Below are 25,092 nucleotides of genomic sequence, written 5' to 3'. Positions count from 1 at the left end.
GGCACTCTGCTCATTTCAGAGGTGACTGGAGTTGGTTTGACTTATTTTTCCCCCTGCTCAGCTGTTTCCCATGTGCTGTGCAGACCTCAGGCTGCCTTTGCTGGATGCAGAGGTGCTGTATTTCTCCTCCGTGCTTCTCCAGTCCAGCCAGACCCCGAAGCTGCCCCTACCGCACTGGGCTGGGAGCAGAGCGTCGCGCATCCCAGTGGTGGTGGTGCCTTTGCACCTGGAGAGTAGTGGTGTTTTCCTGTGTTTTGTCACCTGGGATCGCTGCCGGCAGCGGTGCTTGGTGCTGCCGATCCGCTCCCCGCAGCCGTGCTGCTCTCCTGCCTGTTCCTGCAGCGCTGCCGGTGCTAACCGCGATGGCGAAGCCGGCCGCGCAGCTTGGCAGGGCTGGAGCGAGGCGCTGCCGAACGTTACCGGTAACGGCGTTTCCTCCCCTGCGGTGTCTTGGGGAATATGCTGTGCTATCCAAAGCCAGGTGTGGCTGCTGATGAGCTCTCCTAATGCACGTTCCTGGTACATGTTGTTCCGTGTTTTTCCTGCCGTCCTCCTGCAGGCGCTTGGCGCTGAGCCCAGCAGCCGGGACGCCGGCCGCCCCACCGAGGGACGTGCTGGCCGCGGAGCCTGCACGAGGGCTCTCGGGCAGCACCCGTCTGACAGCAAGGGCCAGTGGCTGAGGGTGGGTGTTTGGGGTGGTCTCCCCAGGAGGGGAGGCATGGGGACTTTGCTGTGGCTGTCCTCCAGCGGTACCCCGCTGTGGGCTCGCCCGTTGTGCCGGGGGTCAGGAGGGGCCCGTCACCTTGCCTTGTTCGGTGTACTGCAGGTCCCACAAGCGGCTCCCCGCCTCCGGCAAGCTCTGCGCTGATGCGAGAGCACGTTGATCTCGGTAGCATTTTCTGGAAGGAGGTGTGGGAGGAAGAAGCTCCGGACTGCTCACTGCCTCCTTCTCTGTGCCAGCCTTGCTGGGTGTCAAAGCAGGCCCTTGTGCATCGCATAGAGAGGATGGTCATTGCACCAGCTCGGGCTCCAGAGCTGCTTTTTCCTTTGAAGCACTTGACTTGGTTTAGGGTTGGTTTTTTTTAAACAAACAAACGAACAAATGCTCTATCCTGCATGTTTAAGTGTGTAGTGCAGGGCTCCTTGCTGTTGAGCAGATGAAGTTTTGGTAGGGAAAAGGAGAGAAACCGCAGAACCCTTGATTAGTTTAGTTTGGAATGGACCTACAGAGATTGTGGGGTTAAGTTCCCTGCTGAAGGCAGGGCCAGCTTGGGGAAGTGTCTCGGTATCCCTCAAACAAGGGATATAGGCTCCCCTTTCCAAAATTCAAGTACTGCTGCAAAGTTGTGTCCTTGCTGGCCTTCAGTTCCTGCGGGGCTCTTCCTGCTTTCCCTGGCCTGAAGAAGGCAGCGCGACCTCGAGTCTCCACACTCGAGTTCCTGCACTCCCCCTTATCCACACTGGGGTCGTGTCCCTCGTCTCTCTTAATTGCCCTGAAAATCCCTCTGGTTATCTTGCGTGATTCAGTGACCTGCATCCTTCTGTGTGTATAATGAGCATCAGGCTGCATGAAAGTTCCTATTCATCGGACTTTGACCAAAATTAATTATAAGCTTGTAAAATTTCAGTAGCTGACAAGGTACATTTGCAGTTGCTCCTGTTTCTGGCTGTCACGGTTTAACCCCAGCTGGCAACTGAGACCCGCACAGCCGCTTGCTCACTCCCCCGATAGGATGGGGGGAGAATTGGAAGAGTAAAAGTGAGAAAACTCATGGGTTGAGATAAAGACAGTTTCATAGGTAAAGCAAAAGCCATGCACGCACAAGCAAAGCAAACCAAGGAATTCATTCAGCATTTCCCATGGGCAGGCAGGTGTTCAGCCATCTCCAGGAAAGCAGGGCTCCATCACCCAGAACGGTTACTCGGGAAGACAAACGCCATCACTCCGAACGTCCCCCCCTGCCTCCTTCTTCCCCCAGCTTTACATGCTGAGCATGACGTCCTATGGTCTGGACTGTCCCTTGGGTCAGTCGGGGTCAGCTGTCCCGGCTGTGTCCCCTCCCAACTCCTTGTGCCCCCCCAGCCTGCTCGCTGGTGGGGTGGAGTGAGAAGCAGAAAAGGCCTCGGCTCTGTGTGAGCACTGCTCAGCAATAACGAAAACATCCCTGTGTTATCAATGCTGTTATCAGCACAAATCCAAAACATAGCCCCACACTAGCTACTGTGAAGAAAATTAACTCTATCCCAGCCAAAACCAACACACCGTCCCATAGCCACGACCTGCACAGGTGTGCCGGGGCCAGTGCTGGTGCGCGGGCTCCGACAGGGCTGAGATGTGCAGAGCGTTGCTGGCTGAGCGCGAGCAAAGCTCCAGCACAAGCGGGCTGAGATCCATCTAGAGAAGTTGCTCGGCTGTTTGGATTTTCATTGGCATGCTGTGGCCCATCCTCCCTTTCCCCCTCCAGCCCCGGCGGGACGTGCTGCAGAGCTTGCCTCCATGCCGGGCTAAGGTTCAGGAAATCCGGGCTGCGTCCCTGGCCCTGTCGCAGCCTGCCTCTGGAGCAGGGAGCAGGTCTTGGTCCTCAGGGTAAGTGATGTGGTCTGGCTTGTCTCAAAACGGCAGGACGCCAGAGCCTGGAGCGAACCGTCACCTCTTCTGATGGACTCCATATGGGCGACCAGATATGTGGTTGCATTAGGCAGTGGGAACAGACCAGAAAAAAACCCACAAAACATAGAGCATGCTTGATTGTGTGAGTGGATTCGAGTCTGCCCATCTCACAGTTATGAAGTGGCTGTAAAAATCCTTCCCTCCTTTCCCTGCCGCACTTAGCTGGCTCTCGTGGCAGGGGGACGTGCAGGGGCCGGGGCAGTTGGGCCCCTTTGTGCAGCTGCAGTGCCACCACCAGTATTTGTGCTTTAACAACCTTCCCCCCCATCGCCCCATGTCAGTGCAGGCTGAGCAAAGGCTGCCAGCGCTGGGCCAGTCCCCAGAGGCGGCAGCTGAGTGGTGTTTCTGGTGTCTCTCCCAGGTAATAGTCCATGATGTGAATGAGCTGACGGAAAAGCTGTTTCCAATCGTTGAAGCCATGCAGAAACACTTCAGCGCTGGATCGGGGACCTACTACAGCGACTCAATCTTCTTCTTGTCAGTTGCAATGCATCGCATCATGCCCAAAGGTAAGCCTCTGCTCAGCTGCTGCAGCAGCAGCCTCCGGCAACACGGGCTCTCTTTTTCTTCTGCACGGAGATGTTATCCAGTGCTATTTGAAATGCCAGGAAAGTTAATAAACTTTTGGGGTTCTGCTCCTTCCTGCAGAGTGAAGGACCCTTCGGTCCAAGACCACCCACATCCAGGTCTCCACTGGCGTGAGCGGCAGGAGGTTATCCGTGCCGCACGGCAGCTGGCCCTGCCCTTGTGCCCTGAGACGGTAGGATAGGTGAGACAGGAGCAAGCGTGCTTGCTCTGTGTGTGTTTACAGCCCCCCTTCCCCTTGAGGTGTCAGCAGAAAGAGGTGCCGCACGCTTGTGGTGCGGCTGTGCGCTAAACAAGCAGCAGCAGAGAGCGGTTGTCGAGCCTTTCCTCTTGGCTTCGGTGAGCTCTTGGAAAGCTTTGCTGATTAGCAGCCACTGATCACTTAAGTTTCCTTATTGTGCCTTTGCTCTGCTGTTACTGAGTGCAGGAACAACAATAAATCTGCAGGAAAACAAGGCAGCTGGCAGAAGGGGCTTGGTTCAGTTGATGCCATGTTTTCCTTCCCCGGCTGCACGTGGGTGCTTCTCCTGGGACCAGCATGCTCTCTAGCCTTGGACCGGTTGCATGAGGAGGAATGTTGTATCCCTGGGCTCCAAACCCCTTCCCTGGAGCTCCCCCAGCCCTGCCTGTCCTTTCCCAGCGCAGGTCCCTGGGCAGTCCTTGCCAGCTGCCCGGGTGGCCCGACGCACCGGTGATGGCATCATCCCTTCCCGGGCTGGCCGCGTGCCCTCCCTGTGCCCTGGCAGGGTGCGGGCGGCAGTGGTGGCAGAGAGCACCGGGGTCCTGCCTGGCCATACAGCTGCCCCAGGAGGAGGTGACCAGCCTCAAAGCTGTTTGTGGATGGCGCACGGTGGTGGCCCGTCCCCAGAGGTGTGTGTTGCTGAAATAGCTGTTCCCATGGCTAGCACCGCCGGCACCAGCAGCTTTCTCGGCATCTGGAGCCTCTGCCCAGCCATAATATTCCCTGTAGGCTTCCTGCCACGGATCTCAGGCGCAGTCTTGCTCTTTCTTGCTGGGACGTGGGCGGGTACGACTCCCCTGTGCCCCTGCTGAGTCCTGTCCCAGTTTGGCTCTGCCCAGTAACTCCTGCCTCTGCACTGGTTCGTGAGGCTTCCTCTGGGCTTGCCGCTGTCGTCCTGGCACAGCCGTCCCATGCAAGCTCATTAAAGAGTAGGGCAGTAGTGTTTAATTTGCGCGGGCAGGCGATAGGGAAGTGCAGGCAGGAGGTGGCCTGCTTCATCCCCCCGGGGGCTGTGGGGTGAGGTGGCCCCGAGGGTCCCGTCCAACCCCTGCCGATCATTACTCTGTGGGCTCCAGCGAATGTGCTGTACTTCGGTCTCCCTTAGACTTGGGTAATTTCTTTGTGTGTCTGATGATGTCTGCATTGCGAGTGCTTTGAAGTAACGCTGAATACAAACGACGGTATTAATGCTGGCTAATTCATTCCTCCCGATTCCCTACCCTGTCTTTACCGTGTGCTAAAGATATCCATGTCGTGCCGCCTGCCAGCAAGAAGCTGCTCAGTCTGAAATGCCTTTTCTCGGTTTGTCAACCCGCGAGTTGTCTCGTCTCTTGGAAAGCTTGTTTGCTCTCCCTCAGCCTGACAGGACTTTCAGTGGTCTGTTCGGGGCACAGGATGTTTAAAGAGGCATTTTTACAGTTTCATGAGCTTAGTTTTTGTTTCAGAAGCTGCTAGTAAAGCTGATTTATATTTCCCTTGCAAGGGAGGTCAGATTTACTGCGCTGGGCGCCTGGTGATTTATGGGGCTGGCGGGGCTCCCCGGTCCCTCCCGTTTCCCTGCACAGCCGGCACTGGACAGGAGGCAGCAGGGAAGGCTGCAGGTCTGCTGCCCGCTTGCAGGCTTCTGGGTGGCGTGGGAATGGCACTGGGCTCCTGCCGCCCTCCTGGCTCTGACAAACCAGCCTCTACTGGTATGAAGAAGCTGCTTTGCTAAGTTGGAGGAGAAAGGACTAAACCTTCCTTTTCAGGCAGTGTTAGCACTTTTCCTGGTGGATTTCTGTGCCATTTCACCTGCCCTGAGTGCTGCATCTTTCTGTGCACCTCTGCAGGCACATCTGGCTCCATAGCGTTAGCACCTTTTTTGTGGAAGCCAGGTTTGATTGGAAGCTTAAGCATCCTCCGGCAGAAATGAAGGCCCTGATCTGAATATTAAACTCTCTTGTGTGTTTGATTGCGTTTGTATTAATCAGTCTATAGGTTATCTTCAATAGCTAGCAACCTTTGCATTAAAGTTGCCTGGCTTTACTTTCCCAAATTTATCATTTTTTGAAGGGAGGCATTTCCGTAGTATCATGACTTAGTGATTTGTTTGGAGCCTTGGGGCTGTGATGGGGCACTGACTTTGCAGAGCAATGGCACTGAAAACTGAACATCAGGGTGGTTGTTTTTTTTTTAAAAAAAGACTTTTGTGGAACACGTGCTGGCTGCGTTCATATTGCGCTGAGAATAAATGGGTTTTGCCACTCAGCTGCTCTGTCTTTCACTGTTGCTTGGGATCCTTGCCCAAAAAACTTGAGATCGAAAACCTGCAGCTGCCAAACTATAATATAACAGCTTCTTAGCTGGTGTAAATCATGGAACTCTCTTGCCTTAAATGTCTTACATCAGTGGAGTTAATCTGATTTAAACCAGCTGGGGACTTGGTATGCAGCGTGCAGAAGTGCAGACTGCATAACTCTTGTCTGTGCTTGAGGGTCATAAATCCTGTTTTAATGCGGTGTGGCCAGGCCCAAAGAGCTCGGGGAGGGCTTGATGCATTGCAATGGTTCTGCAAGGGAGAAGTGATGGGAAGGTTACAAAGAGAGAGGACAAGCAGGGTTCAGGCTTAGGAGGAGCTGCCAGGATGAGGACGGTGCCAGCATGAAATGGTCTTGGGACTCGCAGAGCAGTGCTAGGAGGAGGGAGGAAGACAAGGACTCGGACCTTTCTACTTTCCTTCTCAGCATGCCCATCCAGAGGTGGTGGCCTCTCATTTCCCAACTGGCTTCGATCCCTCTAATCACTTGTCATTTTAGTTGTGTAACTTAAGAGGACCCAGCAAGCTTTTTATCACTCTCCTTATGGACACACGAAGCAGTAATGTCTGGGCAGGTCTGCCTGGCAGGCAAGATCACGGGACAGAGTCCTGGTGCTGCAGGCGAGGGGAGGAGGAGTTGGGGTGCCAGAGAGGCAGCCTGGGGAAGCTGTGGGCTCCCCAGGGAATTCTTGGCCCCCATCCTTGGCCCAAGTCAGGTAGTTTTCAGGGAGAATTAGTTTAGCAACTGGGTGTCCTCAGCAGCTGGTGGGGTGAGGGAGACACATCAGCATCCAGCAGCTTGAGCAGAGCTTTGAAAACTGCTGTTTGGTGTTTGACTCCATTGGTTTTGCTGACCATGCTGCAGCAGGATGACCCTGTGGGAGAAGAGCAGAGGGAAAATGGCACAGGACAGAGAAGCAGCTTTGTGGCTTATCTCTGCCAACTTGGACAGAGGAGTGGAGTCCCTTAGCTCAGGGGGGTCTCTGAAACCTGGCTGGAGGTACTGTGCCTCACGTGGAGTGTGGGTATTTAGCAGAACTCGACTGAAGATGATATTTGACAAATTGGAGGCAGCAGGGTTTCCTGGCCTGTAAGAAGAGCTGGCAGTCTTCCTGGGGAGTAGCGTCATCTCTGAACATGGTCTCCTCCTCCCTGCCTGGCAGCGTGTGGGGGAGCGCTCAGGGTTTCTCTCTCACTGACCGGCCCAGCCTGAAGGTAGAAGCCCTGATGAAGGGTGCGAGACGAGCGTGGGGTGCAAAGGGCCCGTGGGCTCTGCCGTGCATGAGGTTAGCCCTCGTGCAGCATGCTGCATCTTTCAGGCGCTGGCGAAGCACCAACTCGTTGATCCTGGTATGGCTCTGGGTGGGCAGGGAGAGGAACACGGCTCTGCCCCCCCTGAAGCTGGTGGGATGCAGCTGATCAGAGCCACGGCTGGGATGTCTGCCTGGAGAGGGAGTGCCGGCGAGGATGGGCCCCCTGCTCATGCTAACATGGCTCTGTGTCTTCACATGGGCGGTGGAGGGAAGAGCGCGGAGCAGGATGGCATGTGACTGCAATGTTTAATTCCACTAATGGGATCTCTTACAAGCATATGTATAAAATTAGGCTTGGACATCTCCAGGAAAGCAGCTGAGCAGGATGGTTCCTCCTCGTGCCCAGCCTCTCTTCTGCTTTGATGCCTCCTGCATCCCAGAGATGACCCATGTGCCTGCAGAAGGCTCCAAGAGCAGACAGCGAGAGCCATCAGAAGGTGTCTAGCTAACAGGTGGGGAGAGAGGCAAATGCTGTTCAGCTCACCCCCTGCCTGTTTTAAATACTTTGAAAGCATGGGACCGAGAAGGGGAAGAGAGCCAATTCCCCACCTGGTTTATTCTGGTGTTAGGAATTGGGGTAAGAAAGTGGATGTGTTGGAAAATATTTGGGAGAGAATATTTGGTGAGGAAATACTTGACATAATTATCAGTATTGAAATCGGTAGGGTGAGATACGACCAAATTATTAAGACCACTGGTTGCAGTGCTTATGAGAGGCAATGGATAAGAGAAGTAGGAGCTTGCTGACTGAAAACTCAGGACCTTGGTCTGCAGATGTATTTGATAAGATTATTCATCAAAGGCAGGTAAGGGAACTAAGCAGCAGTGGGAGAAGTGGGTAAGTTTCTGTGTGACTAAACAACGATGAGGAGCTATGAGGAAGGAGAACAAAGCAAGAATGACCATTATGTATTGCTGAAATTTATGGCGTAATGACAGGGTCTGTTGGAAAAAAACTGGAAGAGGTTCAGAGAAGAGCGGTAAGGGACAAACCTGGCTGACTGGGACTCTCCAGCCTGGGAGAGGGCCGGCCGAGGGGGTTACGGTCCATGAAGCCACGAGCTGTGCAAGGCAGATGTTTGTACAAGAACTGGGAGGCATCGAAGTTGGTGAGAGGTGGGTTTATAACAGAGAGTGCGGTGATCTGTGGAGCTCCTTGCTGCAGGACGTTGTAGATGCTGGGCTGCCTCAGGGAAGAGGAAATCATCGCAAGCTGCTGCCTGATAGACACCAAACTTCAGGATCTCCCCGAGTTGCAAGCTGTGCAGGAGCACATCGGGGGGGGATGTGGCTCTGTGTGGTGGGGGGAAGCACAGCCGGCTGCTACAGGTGAATAAGCAGCACCGTGTCCGGGGAAGTGGCTGCCGGCCGGGAGCTGTGCCATCGGCTTCATAGCGGGTATCCAGACTTCAGCGTCTGTGATCACATGGGAGGTCCAGCGATATCCCTGGCCTCAGACTCTGAATGGGGCAATTCCTCCAGCTCAGTATCAACGGCTGTACTGATTATTAAGCGTAGACCAGATTATAATGATGTTTGTCCAAGCTGCCTCTTAATGACGAAGCCCCAGGCGGCTTGGGGTTTGGTGCTGCTTGCAGCAGGCTCCAGCTGCTGGCTCTGGCTTGGTCTCCCATGAAACTGATAGCAGCCTTTGCCTGCCCTGGGAGCCCCGGCCCCGAGACAGTGGCCTCTGTGAGCATCAGCTTACTCCTTTCCCACCGAGCAGAGCTGGAGGAGGGCAAAGGCCAGGGAGGAGACGTGTTGGAGGGAGTGCTGAGCCGCGCTCTGCCTTCTCAGGGCTTCTTGCCTGTGCCGAGGCCAGGCACCCGGAGCGCTCGTGCCACTGGCGGTGGAGGTGGAGAGCCTGGGAGCCGGGGGGAGAGGTATCAGGAAAATAGTCTGTTGCTGGAACAACGCCTTGACAAGTAACTGTCTTCTGCTAGTGCGCTTCTGCGAAAGCAGGCAGGCAGTGTCCTGAAAACGTTGTCTGTTGCCTTTGTAGGTGTGCACGCGTGAGGGTTTGCCATTGCAGCTGCAATGGTCAGATCCATAATGCGGGATTGCCCGAGTTGGGGTCTGTTTGCCTGTGGGGTGCCAGGTGACTGCACATGATGTTTTCCCTCAACAGCACCTGTGTGCAGTGAGTTGCAGTGCACTAATCCTGCGTCACATGATGAACAAAGAAATGTGCATTAGAGGTCTGTAAGGTGGAGCCTGGCTAAGGGAGATGAGGAAGCGTCACCTCCTCTTCTTCCTCCTGTCAGCTGCAGAGCAATTCCTGGTGCAGGTGCAGCTACCCACAAAACTCAGTGACTTGCACTGTAATAAATGAGCATTTTGAGAGCACGTCACTCCTGATCCTTTCCTGCCGGCTAAGCGTTGCCATCGTTGCTGAGCCCCACCACATTGGGGCTACACAGAGACGCAGCAGGTTGGGAGAGTGCTAGGAGGAGAGTGCCTGTCCCCCAGATGCTCCAGGCCTGATGGTGTGTTATCGAAGTGGAGATGTTGTGAAGAGACACAGAAAACTGGGGTCTGTGCTGAAGTCATGGGTGATGGCCCCAGAGCCACGTGCTCCCAAGCCGCAGTTCCCACGGGGTGCTGCAGTAGCCAAAGGGTTTATTTTCTGGCAAAAATGTTTCCATCTTTACAGGGATGGAGGGAGTGTTAATAGTTTCTGGTGTGCTCTCATAACCTCCCTCCCTGCTTCACGCTGCCGCAGCCATGTGAAAAACAGCCAGATTCCTTCCCCAGCCTGTCTCTGGGCTGCGCGCACTCGTGTCAGATCCTGTGATGAGGAGAGAAGAGGCTGGAGTGATGGATTTGCGAGCAATAGGGAGAGCGGTGCCAGCCATTGTTCCTTGCTGGGGCGAGCCTGTTGTGCCGTGGGAGCTGTTTTCGTGGTGCTTTTTGGGAGCCAGCGACAGCAGACCTTTAAATAAGCCCACCCCAGGTAAATGCCAGAGGCGGTGGCCTTGTAGGGGGGTCTTCACCTGCCGAAATGAGACGCTGACCCTGTCCGGCTGCCTGCAGGACGCGCCTCTCCTGGGAGGAGAGCCCCTCGGCCCCAGCCCTGCTGCGGAGATGCCGTCGGGAAGGGCTGCTGAGATGAGGGGGACGCGGCTGCTGATCCGCAGGTGCCCGGCAGCCCCCCGGGCGCTTTGGCACGGCGGAGGCCCCTTCCCTGCGGCACCGCTGCCGATGGGGACTGGCGCGACCCGCAGCCCCCGGGGGTGGTGTCACTTCTCATCATTTCCGCTGGCTGCCCCTTGCTGCGGTGCCACCATCGATTATTTTTGGATGTCCTAGATCTGTCAGGCCGGGGCAGGCGCGTGCGGCTGTTCCCCCCCTCCCCACGGAGCAGCAGGGTCCCTGCACCCAGCGCTGCGGGTGGGTGCTGCCCTCCTCCCTCCCCAGCCAGCCCCGCTCCCCGTCCCCAAAGAGTGGAAGCTGCTGGGGGTCACTCGGCGTTGATGCCGGGGCTGCTTTCCCCCACGGCCTTGCTCCCTGCTCTGCCGTAGCTCATTAGAGCTTAGCAGGAAGAAACAAGGACAAAATCTGCCTGCAGCCCTGCAGCCCCTTCCCCCACCATGTGCAGTTAATCGGGACGTGAGCTCATCTACCTTAATGCATTTATTTTCCTGCATCTCTTTTTGGTTTCCCTTTCCATCTTGTCCGCTCATTACTTCACAGCTTTCCATCCGCAGTGCTTTGTAATTTATGGCAACCTGGAATTAAACCTTATTTTGTCTGATTAAAAGGTTTCCTGCTGCTCTTCCTCCAGCTCCAAAAAGTGTCTTCACACTCCTCCCCCAGCGGCACCGTATATTAAATACATAGCAAGCAGCACTTCCAGCTCCGTTCTGAAAGCTGTCGCGTGCTCAGCAATGTCTCTGCCTTGGAGTCAGGTTAAGAGCCGAGGTGTTGAGCACCGTTAAATATTAGTCCCTCAGACCTTGATGGATTACAAGGAGACACTTGGATGCACAGGAAAAATTAATTTCCTGGAACAAAACGCATCCATCTCCTGCTGAGTCTTCCCCATCCCTCTGGAGATGGCTGCGTGGTGTGGAGTGAGGCGAGCAGAGCGATGCTGCCATCAGTACCCGGGGCCATTGCTGCTGCACCAGACCCCTGAGCCCACCCAGGTGCCTGCCCTGCATGGGTGGTAGTGATGATCTGTCATCTGTCTCTGGCAGGTAGACTAATTTTTAATTAGCTGATAGGCTGGAATTACTGTGCAGCAGTTGCTGCTCTGCTCTGCCGGATGCCTAATCGGTGCCGCAGAAACCTGGTTAGCAGCCAGGGCACTTGGGCATGTCCCCCCTTGCCTCCTGCCCTCCCCTGGCACCCTGTTTGGAGGGAGGGCAGGCTGTTTGATTGGGAGGGGGGCTGCTAGGCTGCCCCAAGGAGCAGAGAGGACCCTTGGCCGCATGGCAGAGGCGAGGACCCGTGTTTAAGCAGGCAGCTGGAAGGTAAGCTGCACCTTGGTAAGCCCTGCCGGTGCAGGGCTTTGTAGGATCGTCTTCTCTTGGGAAGGTGGTCTCCAGAGCAACACCAGGTCCTGGGAAGGCGACCGCAGCCCCCCCAGTCACCAGCGCACTGGCAGCAAGCTCTGCGGAGCATGTTGTGCTTGCACGCATGCGTGCGTGCCCCTGCCTCGGGTGCCTTCCTCTGGGTGAGGCTCTCGGTGCTGTCGGGGTCAGCTGTGCGGGCAGTGGTGATTAATCCTGGAAGCAGAGGGGGAGACTTTATCAGTGGAGAAAATAAGGCCTGGCAGGGGGAGCGCACAGCTGGAGAGGAAGCTGCTCACAGCCCTGCTGACAGCAGGAGGGAGAGCGGCTGGGGGCAGCCGGCAGTGTCGGGGGGGGCGAGCCAAACACAGGCAGCCTCTAATGAAGGGCAGGATGGAGGACCCAGCGCGTTTGTGTAAATAAACCGTGCATATCCACGCTGGGCTTGTTGTGGCGCTGGCGTTGCCGCCCAGCGCTGCAGCTGCACTCGTGCTCTGCTCCTTGCTGCAGCCGAGGCTTTCGGGGATGGCCGGCTGCTGCTGCTGGGCAGCACCCTCCGGGTTGCACAGGGACCCTCCGGAACCTGTTGCCCACCCTGCGCCCGCGCCCGGTCTTGGTGCTGGCCGTGGGAGTGGTGTTTTTCTTGGCCGTGGGTTCCTCTGAGCCAGCAAGGGTGGAGGATCCTGGTTTCGCAGCCAGCACGGGCGACTTTGCAGACCCGCACGTTGCTGCCGGCAGCCACGGTGCCTGCTGGAGCAAGGGCTGCTGCCGCCCTGCTCCTGGAGGTTTATTGCCCAGAGCAGTGATTCGAAGGTCACTGCTGGTCCTTCACAGCTCCTGATTTCCTTGGGATCTCACCCTGTCGTGATGAGGACAGCTAAAAAACCTTCCGGCTAAAAAAAACCATCGGTCATCGGTGGTCAGAGCCAAACTCAAAGCGATGGAGAGAGGTGGAGGGGAAGCTGTCCAGGTGTGCCCAGCTTTTGCAGACCAACAGACCTGAGCCCTCCAGCCCTGCTGACCCCAACTCGGAAAGCCTGGGCTGCCCGGCCCTCTTCCTTCTGACGGTTCAAATCAAGTGGCAAAATGCACAGCCACCCCCTGGCCCTCCCCAAGACCCCGACAGCAGCCCCACAACGGCCGGGGCTGCAGCCAGCAGGGGACACTCCCGACCCTTCGCTGCGCGCTGTCACCCATGCTGGCTGCAGCTACTGCTGTCCCTGCAGAAGGGTCTCTGAGCTGCTCTGCATCCGCCGGCTGTCTGTCCCTGCCCATCGGCCTGCCCTTGCGAGGCCACTGCTCCCCGCGCTGTCTCCAGAAGGATGGAGGGGGCTCTTGCCTCCTTGTGTTGCAGGACTCGCTGCTGCTGGCTCCGCGGGGAAAGGCGAAGCGGCGTGCCTGGGTCGCACAGCGCGGTTGTTGGCACGGTCGGCGATCCCGGTGGTGTCCTCCTTGATCCCACCTCTTCTGCTCTGCATGGGCGCCAGGCGCCAGCCTCCGGCCCCAAAAGTCGCTGCTGTGATGCAGAGGAGGTGCAGGGAGGTCGGGGTGCTCCCATCCGATACGTGTCAGAGGAGTCTCTCCTCATTGGCATGGTGCACCAGGGTGCTTAAGTCCTTAAAAACATGTTTGTTGAGACACGTGGAGGCCCTGGTGCAGAGGATGGCAGGAGCAGAGCCAAATCGCCACCAGCATTGGTGACGGGCATCTGCCTCAGGAGTGTGTGTGAGATTTGGGCGCAGTGCAGCCTTGCAGGGCAGGGGCCTGTCCCCTCCTGCCATCCCACCGTTGCCTGCAGCATCTCCCCTGCCAGACCAGCTGCAGGCAGGATTTTGTACTCTGAGGAGGGAGCTGAGCTTGTGCCAACATGAGCCTGCCAGTGGGCTGGAGAGCTACACCACCTCCAGGAGGTTTCAATTCTTGCTGCTTCTACTCTAAAGCTGTTAATCCACTGCTCAGTTGACAGCAATTAAGACCATGCCGTTTACTGGACAGCTTCTGCCCTTTGCATTGTGGTGGCAGCTCTCCATTTCGCTATTTGTTCCTGGACACGAGTTGTTATTATTTTCACTCTTTTCCCCTCTCTACAGACTGGTGGCTGCTGGTGGTGGTGTGCCTCTGCTCCAGATCTGGTGTGGTTTGTATGGAAGAGGGTTTGGAGACGAGGCCAGCGCCTACACCCCAGCCCCATGCCCGCCATCTGGGCTTTGTCATGGTAGCAACCCTCGTACAGAGAAAGTTGTTGGGATAGGTGTAAATGAGTTTGCCTGCAGAACAGCCTGTGCTGCCTGCAGAGGCCAGGCTGCGGGGCTGCAGGAACTTGCCCTTCAGCCTTGTCTGTTAGAGCCCAATGCACAGTTGGTGAACTACTACCCTGGGATCCCCACACCCAGGGGCGTCTGGTGCCCAGGAGTTTTGTAGCTCATGTAGGAGCCTCTCAAATTGCGTGTCGTACACCAGAGACTAGTTTTGGCCATCACTAGGTGACCTGTGGATGCCCCAACTGTGCATGGAGGGTGTCAGCACCGTCTGTGCCACAGGGAGTGCACGCTGCTGCTGCTGCCTGCCTCTGCCCTGGCTGCCTGCAGCACTGGGGAGGCAGCGACTTGCTGGTGGCAAAGGCACCGGAGCAGGAAAAGGCTCCCATCAGGTTTGTAGCCGGCAGCTGGCATTCCCAGAGCAGCCAAGGGAGTTGTGTCCACAGGCTTACGTGCTTGGCAGCTTCCCCCAGGCTCCGTGCAGGCTTCTGCCTTTGCATCTCCTCTTCTCCTGACCCTCCATCCGTCATCCATCCACTTTCCTGTAGTTTTAAATCCACTATTTAAATCCTTGCAGGCTAGGGGAAAGTAGTCCTTGCCTACAGGCTCAAGGCTGCCCATCCGTAGGCTGCTCCAAACAATGGCTGTGGGTCAAGAAGGGCTGGAGAGGTAATAGCAGCTGCAGGGTTGCTCGCTGCACAGCCTCCCCAGAGCTCTGGCTGGGTTGGCCAAAGCAGCACGCCTCCTCCCTGTGACCCCCCTGCTGCCGCTCCCGCTCCCGCGTGACTCTTCTGAGAAGAGTAATTTGCTCCTAAGAGTCACACTACATGTTGGTGGGGTGGTCTAGCTCGCTGCACGCCCGCCTGCTCCCGTCCCGCTCTGTCCCCGCTGTGCCATGGGGCAGGCTGTGGGGTTGCTGCCTCCTGGGAAGGGCCACCAGACTGCACCCTGCCAGAGGGGCTCCTGGGCTCTGCTCAGAGCATCCAGACAACCCGCCGGGCCGCTCGGCACACACCTGGGGTGCCTGCCCGCATGCTGGCATAGCTCTGCTGGGTCCCGGCAGAGGATGCTGGGCGGCAGGGCGCAGGGAAGTGACCTCTGCCTGCATGTGCCCCTTTGTTGGGCTGAGGCTCTTGCGGGGGGAAGGAGGGAGCGCCTGCACGAGAGGGGTCTGCACCGGCATCTCTCTGGAGTCCTGCTCTGGGATAACCTTGATTCTCCCTCTCTTCGGGAGCTGAGCCCCGGTGCAAGGCAGCTTAGGCACTGGTAGTGGCTTTCTCTCCTGGTTTGCAGCACCGCAGACCCTGCTGCGGGATCGCGCATCCTTGAAGCTGGTCTTTCTCCTCTGGACGTGGCTGGAGGGAGGGTTTGAGCCGAGCCTGGAGAGCAGCCCTACTGTGGCTGCTGGTATGAGGCTGCAATAAAACATTACGAGCTTTAAATGGGGCCAGCCTGTGCTGTAAAGCTGTCACTGCTAATGGAGATCATCTCTGCTTTGAGTGGCATAACTCCCCTTTACAAACTGTGGCTGGAAGAGCTGGAGTTGAACAAAGCAGAGGGTAATGTACAGTATGGCAAAGTTAAAAAACTCGCTTGCTGAGCAAAACACTCTCAGCCTGTTCCCACATTTCCAGCTGGACCCCTCCAAGCAGTTTGTGCCTAAGAGAGCACGTGATTCCTCCACCCCCACATGGCAGCCAGGACAAAGCACTTGGTAAAACGGTGAAAGAGCATGATACATCATAAATATTAGCGCCTGGCCCCTTGCCAGTCACAGGCAGAGAAATCGTCTCGGCCATTAATCTATCCGTGCAAGCTGCATCTGGCAAAGTGGTGCTCGACGTCACCCATGCTCATTTTTGTCTCGGTGTTGCAGTTCACGCTTGCTTTAAAAAAAGAAAAAAAAGGAAAAGTACTTTGCGCTCTCTGGGACTGAATTGTTAGTGAGTTTTTCCTGGGGGGCTCTGCCAGCACAGTGTGGAACCAGCGTGGGGTGCTGGTGCTGGGGCAGGCAGGGCTGGGAGCTTCCCCCAAGCTCAGCTTTCATTCTCTGCTGTGATTAATTGCAGTTAGTGCTCATCTGTAATTTTAGAGAACAATCGGATGACGTGCCTCGCGGTTGATTTAATTGAAACCTGATGAGGCATCAGAAGGCTGCTGTGCACCAGGGTGAGCTGTGCTGGGATCCTCCTGAGAACCCTCTCCCCGTCCTCAGCAGTGCCTTGGAGGGCTCAGGCTACACCCCGGTTTCACTTGGGCTGAGCTTGTGCTGTAGGTCCGGGGTCTCCTTGCCCTGGAGATCTGGGTCTCCTCCCCCTGAAGTTTTGTGACCAGTCTGGATGTTCTCAGGTGCAGTAGCATTAAGGATTTGGGGTTTTGCACTGCTGTGGTATGGACCACTGGGGAGGTTTAGGGTATTTCGGATACATGTCTCATTCCCCATTGCAGAAATCCTCCACTCTGCCTATTCATCTGCTTGAGTTGTGCTAGCGATTTCTAAGGCAGTTAGAAAGGCTGAGGGAAATTGCTTTCAGGTCAAGACCTGCTTTAGCCTGTAGTGAATTACTATGCCTGGGTTTTAAATCTTTGCAAACAGAGGATTATGGTGGTGGTAAATACTAGGTAGGCCTGGGGATTGCCGTGCTGCTGGTTGGAGGGAGTGTGGCCTTCCCCTTTAGCATATAGAGAGTGATGGATGTTAAAAAAATAAATTGAGATACAGCCTGGGTTGTAACTTAGATACTATTTCTCCTTGATTTATATTTCTGCTTGGATGCTTTGCAGAGTAAGCAGTATATTTCTTGCTTAACCTCACGGGGCTTTTTCCTTCTTAAATGAGGACAGTGTGGTAGATACAACCAATTGCCGAGAGCCCTGGATTAGTGCAGGATCTGCAAAAAATTCAGAGCTGCTGTACAGCCCAGCATCTGCTTGAAACACAAGGGAGGAACGCATTTGAAATGTCAAAGCTGCATTCCTTTGCCGGAGGATAGCTGCCCATGCCTGGCTGCACTCAGCGTCTCCGGGTCTCTAGTCCCAACGGTGGCTTTGGGGGCTGAAAACAGCGATTGCCTCCTGCTCTCAGCAGACCCGGGGTAGCGAGCAGCCTGTCCCGAGCACGGCGGGACGAGGGGGTGAGGAACCACGGTGGTGTGAAGGCTGGAGCCTGGGCAGCGCTGCAGAAACGCCAGCCTGATGGGAAGCCCTGCCCATAGCCATGGAGGGTGCAGGCAGCAGAGGGTGAGGGCAGGCTGGGGTCGTCCTCCTGCCTGCAAGGACTGGGCAGGAGGAAGGAGGAGGATTTTGTTTGCTGATTGCTGTGAAAGCGGTGGTGACACGCACATCTAGCCTGCAAAAAGCTGTAACGGCACCTGTGCATCATGAATGGGGGCCAAAACAGGTTGATACAGTCTTTTTAATCCAATTAGTGCCGAGTGCTAAGCAACCCGGCCAATTTGCCCTTGGCTTTTATAACACATATAAATAGCATTGGCATTACATAACACCATGGGGAATGGCTCCACTCCGCTCGCAGTCCCCAAGTAGAGCTGAGCTTGGCTGGACGGAAGATGAACATGGCTTTGCCCGGGGCTGGAGGAACCCATCCAATGGTCCGATCTCTCATAGCGTTTGCGTTTGCTGCATTCCACTTGGCCTGCTGCAATCCGTACAACATCCCCAGATCCACCCGGGACAAGCAGTCTTGACAAGGCATGTCTCCTGCACCCCCTCCCAAGCAACATCTCCATCAGTCGATCTTGTGTGCTGCAGAGGAGGCTACGAAAAATGCAGGCAGGGGCCTGACCCTGTTAACGAGCTCAGGCCTGGCCTTGATAACGATGTCCTCCAGCTGCTCTCAACTTTCCTACTGCAAGTGGAAGATGCTTCCATGTCTGCATGACCCTCCTTGTCCCTGACAGAGTACCACCAGCAATAATAAAGTTTTCCAGGCTGCCACAGACTGTCAGCAGTTTTGTGCAGGCAGGGGGCTGTAATCTCTGCCCTCGGAGAAGCCCAAGTCAGGCCAATGGCAGCTAATGAGCTTTTGCAGGTGTTGCTGAGGGTGTCACGCGGCTGACTGAATTATTGATGTTGTCCGTCAGGGGAATTGCTCTCATGCTTCAAGCCAGGGATGCTGTGGGGGAAACGCTGGGAAACGCTCATGGAGTTGGTAGCTTTTCCCAGAAGTAGGTAGCAGAAGGTAAGCATGGGGTTTTGTGTGGCTGCTCCTGCAGAAGCACTTCAAGAAAGGGAGAGGCTGGGTTGAAGCTACCTCTTGCTTTTGTCAGTTGTATGGCAAACCGGTCTTCTGGAAGGAAGGAGGGACTGGATAGAAGCAGAAAGTCACCAGAAATGGTTTCTGAAGTATATCATGCCTAAAATGCGCAGTGGTAAATGCTGTCGCGGTCATTGAAGGTTGGTAGCTTTATGTAGAGGTTGCAGTTGGATTGTGTTTGCCCTGAATTGGCCGAGTCTTGCCCACGGGGTTGATTGCACCAAATCCATGTTGGGTGTAATTCGTCAAGTTGCCATTGGTAATCGCTGGTTACAATTTTGTCTTATATAGCTGGCTTTTCCTCTTTGTGCTTTCAGAAATAACACAGATCATCCAGGTAGACTTGGACCTGAAGTACAAGACGAACATCCGAGACCTGTTTGATGAGTTCGACAACTTCCCAGAGGGAGCAGTCATTGGGATTGCCAGGGAAATGCAGCCAGTGTACAGGTACAGCCACCTCCCTATGGGGAGCCCGGGTGGGCAGTGGGCAGCTGGCATGTCTTCTCTTCAACTCAGGTTGGTCTTTGGAAGAAAATCTAGGGGGAAGCAGTCTCCCTGCTTTAATCCCTGCAGGGGGACTTAATCTGAAACTTGTACATCGGTATGAAAAAAGTGTTGGAGTGGTTTCCCTGTTCTCACACACCATCACAAGGCTTCCAGAGCCAAGTTCGTGGTCATCGGTGCCAAAATCCATACCTGGATTATAGCACATCTGCTAGAGGTGTGTTTGCCCAGCCATGCCTGCTGACGTGCTGTGATGGCATTCTGGAGCATCAGTTTGTATGTCGGGGCTCAGAGGTTTTGGCTGTGAATGTTGCAGAGAGTAGGGGTTGAGTCTGGGCAACGGTGAGGTTCTGGGTCCCTGGAGTGTCAGTGCACCTTCTGCTGAAGAAATATTCCCCCAGGGAAGACTGAGTGGGCAACTCTGTTGGTGACCTGGGCTTGCAAGCATGAGGATAGCCCCATGGTCACTTGCTCGTCAGACCCTCGATCCACCAGCCAGTGCCCACTGTGGTGGCAGCTAGCGGTGGGAGCTGCGCACCGAGGGGTGGCCCAGCTCTTCCCACTCATGGGCTACCGGTGGGCTTCAGAGACATATAGATTTCCAGGCTGGTGCTTAAAGAAATTGGTTTAGTTTAGCGTGCATTGTTCCAAGGATGAACCTCAGGTTTTGTTTTAATTCAGGGTGAATCCGATCATCAGCTCAGGATGCCTTAATGGCTTCTCAGCTGAGCAGAGGTTGAGCGTCTGAGGTGGCTTGGCTGGATTTGCTAATCCTAATGGAAATGTTCTTGGAGAAAGATAAAAAAAGCTTAAGAGCTCTGTATGTCTTTTCCTTCCCTACTGGAAGCCTTAGTAGTGAGATCAATAACTGAACCTCTTAAGACATGTCCAGCAGCACTCTTGGGCAAAGGCTGAGCTGCAGAGATCTGGAGCAGCCATTCCTGCTGCATGTGCATCCAGATAGGATGAGGGTGGAGACAGAGGGAAGTTCACCAGCAGGGTATTGATGGTCATGAATCACCACCAGTCATTTCCTAGAAGCCCAAGCCAGCTGAGAGCATGCTCCTGAGAGCATTTCTGGTTGCTCAAGCTGCAGAAGTCGCTACTGTTCCCGGGCTGGAAAAAGACATCTCTGTGCCTGTGGCAGAAGTGTCACCTCCCCTCCTGACTTGTGCTCTTGGCAGGGAGAGCTGGGACCAGAGGAACGCGGATGCTGAGGTCTCGTCTCCATAGAGTGGCACCACGCTCAGAGTATGGAGGGCTCCTGTATCTGCTTTGGGTGTCCTGGCAGGATTTTGGTGCCCAGAGTGGTAAATCCAGCCCCAGTTAATCATATCCAATCATTAGAACTTACAGCAGGATGGAGGGAGCAGCAACAGCTGAGTGCGGCGGCGTCGGACTGGCAGCCTCAGTCAGCGCTGCCCAGCAGGGCAGATCCCATTCGTTAGCGGTGCAGCCTCTAACAGGATAAATTAAGTGTTTGTTTGCTTACAATTAGTCCATGGTGGAATCGCTCTGTGTTTCTGTCTCTGCAGGGATTGGCTTTGCATTATTTCTATGCATAGCTAGGGAGCAGGGATGGCGTTCCAGTGCCTGGATGTGGTTTGTGGGACCAGGTGTGCCTGAAGGGGACCACGTTAAGCTTTGGGGTGCTCTGCTGGAGGGAGAGATCTCCAGCACGGCAGGGGACAAGGCATGGGACCGTGGGGCTGAGCACTGAATATCTGACCTGAGCCAAAGCCGTGCTCTCCCCCCTCCTGCCGCCCGCGGTGGGGACAAACAAGCCAAGCAATAACAGCCCTCATAGGCTGCATTTTTGGGCTGAACTTTCTGTTGTTGCAGTTTTGACGTTCTGGGTCACTTTGGGCTATGTTGTGCTTTTCTTCTTGTGCTGTTTTGATCTTCATGTGAAAACAAGTTCCTGATCCTTCTTGTCGCCAGATCACCCGGCGCGGGGCGAGCTGTGCAAACGCCAGCCTGCTCTCCCACCGAGCCCTCTGCCCCGCGGGGCTCACACCTTGCTGCTAAAAGGGTTTCCAGACAAAAACATGAGCTGACAAAGCATGAGCGTCTTTGTAAAAAAAATAATCTTTGCTATTTTTATACTTTTAGCAAGATAAAAACACGTTGTAGGTGTGAAATAAGAGGTGCCAGCTCCAGCCGTGTGATTTGCCACATGCGCAGGCTTGAAGCATCAGTTGGGAAAGTGGTTGTGGGGGTGAAGGAGGGTTACGGGGCGATGGTGGGGTCTCTCCATTGCCACTTGTGCTTTCCTCCCCGCTTCACGCAGCTCACTGCGGCACCAACTTTGCCCCGGCATTGGGCAAAACGTCAGAGGGCTTGGGGGGAGTCAGCAGAGCTTTCCTAAGCTTGGTCACGGAGCTGTGGACTGGCACCCTTGGGGCAGGGTAAGCCAGTGGCTGGCAAAGTCTGGATGCCATCTTCCCCTCTCTGTAGCAGTGGGGAAGATGGATGGGGATCAATCCACTTGGCTGCGTTGGATCCTTCTTACCTGCTTGGCCCGTCAGAGGAGATAAATGGGTGCAGACCAGTGTATTTTGTAGACGATGCACCCTTTTCTGGGAGGTAGTGCTGTTCCTGCCAGCTGCCCGTTGGCTGTCCGGCTGTAGGCTGCACTTTCCAGGCACAGGCTGGGGCTGCACAAGGCTCAGGCTGCTGCGCTGGTGCACTGAGCAGTGCTGGGCGCAGACGCTTGCGGGAAACGGAGGAGTAAGGGAACAGCAAATAGGAAATGTCCCAGAGCCTGCTTGCACATCCTGAAGGTAGGGGGAAACCTCCAGACAGCAAAACAGGATGGCACGGGAGCGTTTCCACTCGTTTGACTCATGCTGAAACAATGCCCGGCCACTGTTTGTCTTGGACAAACACATTTCTCTGAGCAACAGGATCTCCTGGCCCTCCTGCAAGGCAAACGCTGGGGTTTAACTGTTACTCAGCCTGGGGCTGGCCTGTCCTTTGGGGTCGCTCAGTGGCCTGTGGAGAGCGGTATCTCCTGCTGAAGCTGTACGTGGATCACGCTGCAGATCCACCTCCCCGCCGTGCCCCACAGGGCAGTGTCTGGCAGGGGGTCCTGGGTGCGGAGGGGGAGGCTGCAGGAGCCCACGTGAAGTGCAGGAGTCAGTCTGAGGTCCGAAGCTGTTGGCATCAGGTTTGCTTCTCTCCAGCCGCAGTGGGGGAAGCGGCACTCTGTCCATGGGTCAGGCGTGTTGTCCTTTCTGCGGCTTTTGGATCCGACGTGTGACATGGGGTATGGTCAACACCTCTGTGGATGGGGTCGCAGGCGGAGCTTCGTCCCACAAGAGGCTGCCCCCACTGCCAGCGTTGCTGGGGACACTGGTACTATGCACTAGACTCGTAGACACTTGTGGGCTTGCCATGGCAGCACTGGCTGCCTCCTGCCAGTTGACGTTTGCATGCTGGCCTGCAGGCAGAGCCTCTTCCCAGCACTGACGTGTGCCTGCTCATGTGTCTGCCTGCACAGGATCCACACCATGGCCAAGACCAGGAGCTCCTGCTTCAGCAAGAATGATTTTGATGGAAAGATTAAAATCTGCATCTGAAGTTTGCCTGGTCCCCAACCATGCAAGGAAGTGCTCTTGCAGAGTCATAACCTTAATTAAAAATCCTGTTGTCCCCTGCAGTGTTTCAGCTACTCAGGTGTGCTGGCAGTGTCCTGTTCACCAGGCTACAGAGGGTGAGCCATGATGCTCTGTATAAATATTTAAGTTGCACTGGGCCTTCCATGCCAGATCCTGGCCAGATGGAGAAGTCCAGGCCCTCCTGTGCTCTTTCTTAGCTAAGAAACGTGCAGGCAAGCGTTGCAGATGCAGCCTGCAAGCCGGTTACCAGGCGAGCAGGCAGGTCTCTTTTCTCAGGGTGAGCGCAGGGTGCGTGCCTGGCCTGGCGAGCAGCTTAGCCGTGGTCCCAGCTGCCGTGGGGCTGAGTGATGGCTGTGCTGTGCTCCCCGCTGCCATCCCCGCAGCCATCCCTGCCTCTTTGTTTCCTACGTGGTGCCGGTGCTGTTCCTGGCACTGGCACTGCCACATGGCGGTGGGCTCTGTGTGCCCACCAGTGCCGGCACCGCCTGGGGCCCTCAGCGGTGCCTCGCGTTGCTCCCCTTGGAGGTCTCATTGGAGAGGAATGGTCTGCTGGCAACAGGGAGGACCTAACCCACAGGTCCTCAGATGGGTGCTTTTACCCTCTTGCTGCAGCTGGGAGCAAGGTACCTGCTGTGATGGTGGACCTCAGGTGAGGTCCCAGACCTTCTCAGGTCCAAGGGTGCATGTAGCTGGGGCTGGAAGGGTGGCTGCTGCCTCCGTTCCTGCCGTTGGGTGAGATCTTAACTGCTGTCCCCCATGACAAGAAGCTAATGACGCTGGAGGCGTCTTGGGAATCCACAGTGCTGGAAAAGATAACAGTTTGTCCTGCAGGAAAGGATCTACATCAAAGGGACAGCTACAGACTACAAAGGGCTGACAATTGAGTCCTTGTATGGCTGCAAGGCCATTTGCCTTTGCTTCTGCCTAAAACCTAGGGAGAGCTTGAACAGGACATTATTTTGTAGAAAGGGAAAGCTTTGTTTCTGCTTGTGATTGTGTGGGAGCTGCTCTAGGTGTGCTGTGTGCTCTGTCACACAGGTTTTGTTTGTTTGAGAGCTGGTAAAATAACCCTGAGAAGTCCATTAATGAGTGGAAGCAAGCCTGTGCAACCGCTGGACCTGGAGGCACGGCACTTGCAGCGCTCGATGTTTGCTGGGAGCTCAGCAGCAGCAGTGCTAAGTCACTTTGTCAGATGTTTGGAAGAGGAACAGAGTTATCCTGGGGTGTGAGCAAGCTAACGCTGAATCCACAGCCAGGCTGGGCTGTCAGCGCATCTGGGCTGAGACGGTACGTCCTGTACCTTCTCTTGGGATTTAAAAAAGTCACAAAGTACTGCTGACAGCTGCGAGCAAGGAGGAGCAGCTGGATTCCCTGGGTATCAGCCGAGGCAGTGGTGGTGGTTGTAAGATATAGCAGTGCAGGTGGGCTGTTGCCTGGGATGGAGCTTTCTGAAGTTGGAGATAACCATCTCCAGCAGGCAGGTCCTCCTGCCTGAGTTTGCCTGGTTTTGTGGGCTCCTCATGCAGGTAGGTTGCCCTGATTTGGAGACTTTGCTCTTTTCCAAGTGCTTTTGCCCTGGGGGAGCAGGGAGCTGCCTGCCACGACGGCCTCTGTGTTTCCCAAGCCCCTCAGTCAGCGAAGGCAGGAGAATTTGCCTTGCCTGTGCCCTGCCAGGCATGGTGATGCTAACGCTGCCTGCCCACAGTCCTGCAAGCCGGACCCTGCACGCTTTGGATTTTAAAGAATTTCGAGGCTTTGACTTGATTTGTAGCAAGTGCTGCTGCATGATGCACGGCGGGAACGGTTCTAGGAATTCTTTGGCAATGGCTGCCAAGAAGCAGCCAAAATTACAGAACAAGCAGAACCTGCAAGGAACTGGCAACAGAATTGATTTCAGGAATTCAGCGTTACTTTCTCATAAAAAAAAAATTATCCAAGAAAGTAAAGGGTTTTGTTGTTCACATCTATGCACATCATTAATATGTAGGACCTGTTGCACTAATTCCCATTACCAAGCAAACTTGAAATGTCATTTAAAAGCAATGACTAAATTGGACAAGATCTGACAACCACAACTGTGCATCGATTAGCACAAACACTATTAATAATATTAATACTATTAACTGTCCCTTTTGAGATATTGGACATTACAGACATGATTTTTTCCAACAACCAAAACACTTGTGTGTGTTTGGGTAAGGCAGTCAGGACTCTTCAAGCATGGGTTCAAGTGTTGCCTCCAAGGACTTTGGTGTACTGCAGAGAGCACGTGTGGGTGGTGGTCCTCATTTGCAAGGGCTGCCTGAGAAGTTTGCTATGACTTTGCTATGGGAAATTTTTTGTTGGCCATAGCACACAAGTCCAGGGTGTGTTGGGTGAGCATGTATCAGTTACCATACCTGCACTTGTCTTCAACTCCTGAACTTCTCAATTTCAGCTCCTGAACATCTCGATTTCGGTGTCTGGAGGTAGGCGTTACACTGGTGCCATCTTGGCATTGCTGGAGTACCTGGCTGCACTGGTAGATCATCAGCCCCTGCACGCTAAACATCGTGAGCAGGTGGTTAGATCCAGCTGGGTATTTGCACAACTGCTGTCATCTTCAGTGGTTACTTTTTTGTCTTGGGAGAGCATGAACTGAAGAAAGAGCAGGTCCATGCTGGGCAATGACACTTTTTGGGAGGTCATGGCTTGGTTTGGGGCTGCTAAGCAACATGCTGTTCATGGGCAGTGGCAAGGCTCAAGCTGGCCTGTGTGGTGCAGGTATTCCTGACTCCTTGCACCCCAGTGAAGGTTTTGCAGTGTGGTGAG

The 25,092-nt window shown here is 55.1% G+C and overlaps 1 protein-coding gene across 1 annotated transcript in view; it reads left to right on the top strand.

Annotated features, from left to right (window-relative positions):
• Positions 1–25,092, top strand: part of XXYLT1 (xyloside xylosyltransferase 1) — a 37,816-nt gene that overhangs the window by 4,154 nt on the left and 8,570 nt on the right. The window contains exons 2-3 of the mRNA XM_030027022.2: positions 3,033–3,180; positions 18,472–18,604. Coding sequence (XP_029882882.1) covers positions 3,033–3,180; positions 18,472–18,604 — 281 coding nt within the window. The remainder of the gene's footprint in view (positions 1–3,032; positions 3,181–18,471; positions 18,605–25,092) is intronic.

The sequence above is a fragment of the Aquila chrysaetos genome, chromosome 10 (assembly GCF_900496995.4).
Source record: "Aquila chrysaetos chrysaetos chromosome 10, bAquChr1.4, whole genome shotgun sequence".
NCBI lineage: Eukaryota > Metazoa > Chordata > Aves > Accipitriformes > Accipitridae > Aquila > Aquila chrysaetos.
Note: the sequence above shows the minus strand (reverse complement) of the source record. Positions and strands in the feature narration are given on the sequence as shown.